Here is an 8331-nt window from a genome sequence, read left to right as displayed (position 1 = left end):
GCGCCCCTACTCGGACTCACCTGGTACAGGAAGCTAAGCCTCTGGAAGGCCTCGCGGTCCTTCACCTGCCCCGCCATCCGGGCCCCGCGAACGCCGGGAACACGCTGGTCCCTAGGCCCCGCCCCTCAGATAGGTCCGCCCCGGCGTCAGCGCAAGGCCTCCTGGGAAATGGAGTTCCAGGCCCGAGAGGCACCACCCTGCGGCCTCAGAGATCCATCTGTTTGAATTGCATTCTAAGCCACGGTCCCTTTGTGAGTCCTGGCTTCCTTCTATCTTCAAGCCCGTCACTAGCTATACTCGGTAGAGACTGGAGAGGCTGGTGGAACAGGAGAGAATCTCAAACTGCTATACATTTTCAGGACAGAAGACGGGTCTCTCTGCAGCTAGGTTGGAGGGATGGTTCTGTGCAATTTATAGTCAGATAGACCTTCTGCACTACTCTTTGAAGCCGAAGGTGAGTGCCTGGAAGATGTACAGATAGAAGGCACAGAGGTTATACCACTGGTGCCAGTGGGAGTGAAATTGGAAAGGATCATGAGTGGTGGAGGGGAGGAACAGGGTTCTGGCCCTCAGCACAACTCTCTTCCCCTGAACCCCGCCCACACACGTCCTGTCACACAGTTCTAAACAGACACTAACTCCTAGTCTTAGGTACTGGAGCACAGAGAGATGACAGCATCTCCTGCCCTGAAACCACCCCCACCCCCAACACAGGGAGACATGGACCATAGTTCCTCCCTCTGACCTGCCTCCAATTTGTTCTGTTTGGCATCCTGTTTCACCTCTGCTTCATATTAATGACCAATTCCTGAGGTCAGAGTAGAGAGATGGAGGGGGAGAACATGGATGAACCCTGAGACAGGGAGAGGGCAGCCTAAGTTACAGGAGGGTGAGGCCTCTCTCCCCTCTCAAACCCCATCAGGCTGGGTAGGGGACCAGGCCTCCAGCTCAGATGAAGTGGCTGAAACCTCTTCACAAGTGTTTTACAAGTATCCCCAGACTCAAATGAAAGGAATATGCCTACAATGTAGATGCCCAGGCCCACAGACCTTCATCAGTCACTCGGGATGAGCCCAGGAACATGCATTTTTAACACCCAGTGATTCTAACACATCGGCAGTGGCGGCCATCAAATCACCACACAGCACAGAGATCACGTCAGTGGATCCTTTGTTCCATATTGTTTACCAACCAAAGCATCTTGCCACAAAGAACCACAGTCAAGGCACAAAGGTAAGAGGAGAATCTGGACAGAGTCCTGTTGAGGTGGTTGGAGGAACTGAAATGCCCTCACTAACCTTCTGTGAACCCCATTACCTGAACAGCAGATGGCTCAAGTTGTGTCGATTTGGTCTGGCATGCATCGCTTTACCTCTTTTGACATGTACCCTAAGGATTATTTTGGCCTAACATAAATGACGTACATTCTCTGATGGGGAAATGGCAAACGGTGAGGGATGGCAGCCAACAAGCAAAGACTGGCTCTGGGAACACTAGTTCCAGGCCAGGTGCGCGCAGGCACAAAGAAGCTGCCAATCTGGCCCTTCCCTACACACACCACCCTTTTCTACCCTTTCCTCAGGGTGAGGAAGACTCTATTCCCTCTCTCCTTTTCTGGCTTAGACACTTGATCCAGGTAAGAAAGCTGACAACTTGGGAGTAACTATTTAGTAACATTCCTTAAGGCAAGAGCTTTGGATAGAAATATTGTTCTCTTTCCGCCAATACCGGACTCTCGCCTTCCCAAATTCCCTTGGGAAAGCAGTAAAAGGGCAGACTGTCTTGCAGGATCTCTGGCAACTCATCCCTGAAGAACAAGGTGACCAACTTCTCAGTGACGATCGACTCTAAGGAGGCAGGCAATAAGCCAGCTCTGCTGAAGGCTGAGACAGGAGCCTGGGTCCTCCGCTTCCTCCTTCTCACCCTCTCCTCCCCACGTTGCTACCTCTGGCCAAGCCACCTCATAATGGCAGCCTTACTCTGGGAATAGATGACCAGAGAAACCCCCCTCCTTCATTAGAACCTAGGGGTCTGCTCCTGTAGCCCCTTCCTGGACCTTCTTTCTAACCTCTTGATGCCCAATCTTTGCCTGCAAAAAAATCTTTGCTCTTGTGGGTCCTCAACTCCTAGATCCATGAGAGCAACTGTCATTCATTTTTATTTCAATCTAGAGGTTTACGTGCCTCTATGCTCTTCCTCAAGAAACATAACTATTCTGCGTCAGAGCCTCCTAAAAAATGCACAGGGGCTTCTGTTTCCTCCTCTGGTTTGAGTATGTCATACCCTCCCACAGACTTTTTGCTTCTGGAAAAGCCCCTCCTCCCTTCCCAACCCATCCTGTGCAATAGAAAACCTGATGAGCTTCAGGGGAGAGTCCCTGGGAACCTACTCCCCACCCGACAGGAGGAGACATAGCTGTGCTCTCACCCCAGACCAGTCCTACCTACGCTTCCACATAAACCACTCTAGAAACCCAGGCGCTTCTCCCAGATGGTTCAGGGCGGGAACAGGCAGACGCGAAGCCGCTCCAGCAGGTCACAGGAAGGAAGGCCCATAGCTCTTGATCCTGCCTCATCCCTCCCTGTCACTCCCAATCTGTCGGGGGCCTGATGGTAAGTGGTGCAGCATTCTTCCTTCCAGCCCGGATGCCTGGGTAGAAGAGGGGCCATAGTTTCTCAGTAAAAGTATCAGTGAAGGTGTAGATATGGGAGCGGTCTGTGACATTGTAAAAAGACAGTGTGCCGGCCTCATAGTCTAGGAATATGCCCACCCGCTTGGGTTTCACCTTGATGTGCAAAGGAGTAAAAGGCGTGGTAGTGGCTGCATATTTGTCTCCGTTCCACAGTCGCACCCGCCAGTAGCCAGTCTCAGGCAGTGGGGTCAGCTCGCCCTTTCGGCTCACAGAGTCCCGGCACACACCCACTGCCCAGTGGGTCTTGTCGCCCACCTCCACCTCCCAGTAGTGTCGGCCTGAGGTGAAGCCCTCAGTAGCCAGGACGCAAGGGTAGAAGGTGAAGCGCCGTGGTGTGTCAGGTAGGTCCCGGAGTCTTGTCTCCACAAACTTGACGCTCTTACGATCCTCCGACAGGACTAGGTTAGGATGAGCAGTCTCAGGGTCCAGGGTCACATCCGCTGGCGGGAGAAGCCAGAGTGGGGAGCTAGATGAGGACGGGAATAGCTCAACGCCCCTGCCTCAGTCTTCCAGCCTGCCTTACAGAGCCTGTTCCCTTAAAGGCCCCCAGAACACTGTGGTTTGGTTAACTTTCTCCATCCATGGTGTCACCTAAGGGAGGGGAGGGAATACTGCTTCACGTCTCACCCGCCCTAAAGAAGCAGGTGACTAACTCGCTCTTGCCTTTGCAAGGGCTGGTGGGTTAGGCTCCTCCTGCCTGGTCCTCCATCCACAGCCCCCGACATAATCATCATCTCTCACGGTGCAGAGAAGCACCAGGCACAGTTCAAGGGTCAGAAAGAATGGAAAGCGTATGTGAAGAAGGATACAGAGAAGACACCATTGTCGGGTCTAGGGGCAGGGTGACCTGATACCCATTTTCTTGGAACCGTCCTGGTTTATGACTATTTTCTCTGAGTAAAAATGAATGACATTCCCTTCACTCTCTAGAGTGGACCAATTTTAGGCAAATTATTTAACCTTTCTGGGCCCCTGTTCAGAAAAGCGTGGGCCTAAGATTAGATGACAGCGAGGCTTTTCACTGCGAGTTCTGTGACTCAGAGTGACCGAAAGCCAGGGAAAGGGCTGGGTGTGGGTGTGGGCGGGGAAAGTGACAGACAGGGTAACTGAAGCCCACGTAAAGACTTGCTGCTCTCTGCTGACTCCCTCTGCTCTTTTCCTTTTGGGAACAACTCACCAATTAGCTGTTTAAGGATTTTCCTTAGGGCAAAGTACTGTCGGGGGAAACTGCTGAAGTTCTTTTCAAGCTGTATGGATACTGAAGTCACCTCCATGGTCTTCACCTTTTCACATCTAGGAGGGGCAGGGAGACAGGGGAAGAAAGGGCAGGTCACAGGGAAGCTCCATCCTCCCACCTCCTCCCTCCTCCCTGAGGACAAGCACTTGTGTATTGCTTTCTTTTGCCAATCTGTGGAGAGCCATATGGTCCCCTGGACAAATCCTTAAAATGAGCCTCAGAACTTTCTGGAGGTATTTGTTATATTTCATGCAAATGGGTAATTACCCTTCCCCCTCCCAACCCTTTCCTTCTTCCATCTTGTTTGGACACAATTCTACATCCAGGCACAGGTAGAACCTGGTTCTACATGATTTTGGTAGCTTCCTTAACAAGGAAGTCCTGATGCTCAAAGGGCTACTATTCCCCATGATTTGCTCTCTAACTGGCTTCATGGATGCAATAACCCTTTCCCATATCTGACCCAGAAGCTGCATGACTTTCCCATCTTATTCCCCCAACTCCTTACTGTACTGTAAGTCTCTAAGCCAAGATCTAACTCACTTAAAGAGTTGCAGGAATCACTTACTTTTCCAGGGTACTTTTGACATCCTAGAGGAAAGGAGAAAAGAAAGCAGTATTGGTCCTGGTAGTCAAGGGTCCTACAGGCAAAAGGGTCCCCCTCCTCCCAAAAGTTCCAGATCTCTAAAACAGAAACAGGGCAAACGGAGGCTACAATGCAAGGAGAAGAGCTCCAGAGGGGTCTGAGTACATCTCTCCCAACTTCCTCCTCACTTTCAACTTCTGGTCATCACGAAGCTTGGCAATTTCTATTCCTTCCAAATGGTTTCTTGTATGTTTGTCTTTGCTCCTCAAGGACACTGGGAGCTCAATGCAGGGTGCAGGGATTGTGTCTGCTCTTCACTCTGTCCCCCAAGTACCAACCACAACACCTGTCTCCTTGAGGATCAGTGCAGATAGCTCCAGACTGGTGGTAGAGGAGTAGGTCCTACTTCCCACTATGGGTTGGTATCCCCCGTTTGGTATTGGTTCATAAACACTAATAACTGTGTGCCAATCCTGATTTGCGAATACTTGGGGTCCAGAAGACAAAGAAGACAAATCTCTGCCCCCAGGATTTCCCAGTTTAATGTGGAAGGCAGAACACACATACATGAAAGGACATGAGAATAAACACCAAGGAGTACATCAGCATGCAGATCAATGTGCAACGGCGCCTCGCTGAGTCCAATGCTGCTAGTCTGATCTCTAAGGTAAGAAACATGTTTCCTACAGCCTTCTAACACCATGCATCTCCTTAAGAAAACAAATGATTTCAAACATTTTTGAGATGTTTACATATCAAAAACAATGTATTTTTTAATACATTTTAAGTGTCCTTCAAACTAGGTTTCTATTATTTTTTTTAAAAAAATATGTTTTTATTGATTTTGAGGAAGGGAAAGGGAGAGAGAGAAATATCAATGTTGAGAGAGAAACATCAATTGGCTGCCTCCTGCATGCCTCCTACTGGGGATTGAGCCCACAACCTGGGTATTGCCCTGACCAGGAATCGATCCATGACTTCCTGGATCATAGGTCGATGCTTAACCACTGAGCTACACCAGCGGGGCGGTTTCTATTCTTTTTTAGCACTAGGTAAATCAAATTCTAGGACTTCAAAGTAACTGCATTTACACACTTTTTTAATGCATAGTTTTTTCCCCCCACAAATTCAGACTAGATTTCCCTCCTCTCAAAAGAGTGGATTTTTTCTTTGGTACAAATTACGCACATAACTGTTGACAAGACATAAGAACACAAAAATGATTAGAAGGAAATGGGAGAAATCAGAGGAGCTTTTCTGTAGAAATAGATCCTTTGATTATGTCTAGAAGAAAGAACTGGGTTTAAAGAAGCAGAGCAGAGGAGTGAGCATTCTGGGCTGACAAAACAGCCTGTGCAAAGCTAGACTGTGCCCGACCTGAGGGGCCACGCAGGAGCAAGGGTCGAACCTTAAGCATCTCGAAGCCCGACTGCAAGCACTTGCCCTCCACCTCAGCAGCCAGGTGGGCCAGGTCGCGGCGTCTGTCTCCTAGGTGTGCAGCATTTTCTCGGAGGCGCTGCAGAATGTCCTGCTCCTCCTCCTCCAGTCGCGACAGCAACGTCTGCTGCTCTTCATCCAGCCGCCTGTGCAGCTCTTCAAATTCCGTTAGGATCTGCTGCCGGCGACTCTCCACCAGCCTCTGAGAAAAGAGGGAGAGTGCTGCTTATTGAGCAGGGCCAGTGGGCACAGCGTCCCTTTCCCTACCGACCATGCGTATGAATTCCAGTGTCATTACAAACAGTTTAACGGGACACTTGTTTCTCTCCACTGTCAGTTCCTTCTATAAAGAATAGCTCTATCCCGCCGAGGACTTGGGAGTGAAGACCAGTGGGAAGATAAAAATCAATGTTTAAAAGTTTTAATTTTCTTAAATTACATTAATTTCTAAAAAGCCATGCTTTTATGTTTTAGGAAAAATAATTCAAGACATAAGAACTCAATAATATAATGACAAACTATCTCAGATATCAGAAATATCTGATGATAAAGTTCTAGCTATTGTAATTCGTTAAGAAAGGAAAATACAGCCCCAGCCAGTTTGGCTCAGCAGATAGAGCGTGTCGACCTGTGGACTGAAGGCTGCCGGTTTGATTCTGGTCAAGGGCCCCCGGTAGGAGCGTGCAGGAGGCAGCCAGTCAATTATTTTTTCTCATCACTGATGTTTCTCTCTCTCTCCCCATCCTTCCTCTCTGAAATAAAAAAAATATTTTAAAAAAATAAAGAAAAGGAAAATACAAATACTGGCAAGTTAAGCGATATGACTGTCATCATTTGTATGTTGCAAGATAGCTACCTGATAAAAACATGATCAGATAGAATTAACTGAAGAAGAATCAGTAAGAGTCTAGCAATGGGCTGTAACAAATATATAGATTTCAGGGCTGAACCTGAAACAGTTTCAAGTCATTTCTGAGACTTGGTAATTGCCATCCCAGGAACAGGTTTCAAAGTTTCTTAGTAAATGAGTTGCTTAAAATTTGAAACACGCTTTCTCTCAGTCAGCATATAGACTTGAACCTTTCCCATTCCGGGAACTTGCTAATATAGGGTTCAAACACCAGCCACAATCCTTTCTGAGGGTTATCAGCAAGCACATCCCACCTCTGGACTTCCACTGCAACGAGAAGCGATCTCCCCAAAGAAGGCTTCTCGCCGCGTCATGTGGCTGGCGGGGAGCGAAGTGAGCAGCAGAGACAGGACTGTGGAAGGAGGAAGTGGCCGGGACTGAAAGGCAGGGCTGTGGTGACTGGAGTGGCCCTGGAGCCTGGGTGGCCTCCCAGGCCTGCTGCCAGGAGAGGCTGATGAGCTCCAGTGGGGTAGTGGCCGCTGCTCCCATTTCACTGCTGCCCTTGCAGAACCACATGGAACAAAACACATTCCCACGCCCTGGCCGGTTTGGCTCAGTGGACAGAGCATCGGCCTGCAGACTGAAGGGTTCCGGGTTCGATTCCGGTCAAGGGCACGTGCCCAGATTGTCGGCTCGATTCCCAGAGGGGGCGTGCAGGAGGCAGCCAATCAATGATTCTCTTTCATCATTGATGTTTCTATCTCTCTCTCCCTCTCCCTTCCTCTCTCTGAAATCAATAAAAATATCTTTAAAAAACCCCACAAAAAAACCCACATTCCCACAACACATACCTTCACATAAAGCACAGCCTGGGTGTGTGTTTAGGGGTGATGAATGGGTGGAATTTAGAATTCATAACTGATAAACAGGTAGCAAAATAGTTCTTCATATAACCCCATAGTCCCTTCTCTTTTTTCACTCTGTATTTGCAGTGCAGTGGTTCTTAAAGAGGGTGTGAAATTATATTTGGAATATCATTTTGAGATATTATGTCACCAAGAGCTAAGTGCTTGTGGTATTTGAGTCAACATGGCTCACAATGACCTCAGTCTGAATTTGCATTTGTGGCATTGTTGTGATATCACGTAGGTGAAAGGACAAAGCTATACTGCAGTGTCTTTCAGGGTACTCATGTTTAAATATTACACAGCAGCTTCCATTACACGTCACTTTTCTTTTGTTGTATTATATTATACTACACTAGTAGCCCATCGCGTGATATCGCACGCAGTAGGCCGCCCGCCGCTTCCGTGGGAGCCGGAGGGAACCGCTGTGCGCCGCTGGAAGCCGCGCTGCTTCCATGGGAGCCGTGTGGCTTCTGCAGGAGGTGGAAGCCAGCCACTGGCGCCTATGGGAGCCGGGAGGGAGCCAGGAGGGAGCTGAGCTGCTTCCGCGGGAGGCGGACCCACCGTCTCCTCCCCGGGCCTGTGCTTGGCCACAGAGACTGTGGGCCGGCCCCCCTGTCCCTG

The 8331-nt window shown here is 49.2% G+C and overlaps 2 protein-coding genes across 2 annotated transcripts in view; both read right to left on the bottom strand.

Moving 5' to 3' along the window:
• RPP21 (ribonuclease P/MRP 21kDa subunit) overlaps positions 1-153 on the bottom strand; it is a 2586-nt gene extending 2433 nt beyond the window's left edge. The window contains exon 1 of the mRNA XM_014537268.1: positions 21-153. Coding sequence (XP_014392754.1) covers positions 21-77 — 57 coding nt within the window. The 5' untranslated portion in view covers positions 78-153. The remainder of the gene's footprint in view (positions 1-20) is intronic.
• Positions 154-1153: 1000 nt separating this feature from the next.
• Positions 1154-8331, bottom strand: part of LOC102263286 (E3 ubiquitin-protein ligase TRIM39) — a 13585-nt gene continuing 6407 nt past the window's right edge. Inside the window, exons 3-6 of the mRNA XM_005863244.2 lie at positions 5924-6154; positions 4498-4520; positions 3870-3985; positions 1154-3132 (exon numbers count right to left, since the gene is read on the bottom strand). Of these exons, the coding sequence (XP_005863306.1) occupies positions 2585-3132; positions 3870-3985; positions 4498-4520; positions 5924-6154 (918 nt within the window). The 3' untranslated portion in view covers positions 1154-2584. The remainder of the gene's footprint in view (positions 3133-3869; positions 3986-4497; positions 4521-5923; positions 6155-8331) is intronic.

Source organism: Myotis brandtii, unplaced genomic scaffold (assembly GCF_000412655.1).
Source record: "Myotis brandtii unplaced genomic scaffold, ASM41265v1 scaffold1750, whole genome shotgun sequence".
NCBI lineage: Eukaryota > Metazoa > Chordata > Mammalia > Chiroptera > Vespertilionidae > Myotis > Myotis brandtii.
The sequence above is the reverse complement of the archived record's forward strand: the minus strand, read 5'-3'. Positions and strand labels throughout refer to the sequence as shown.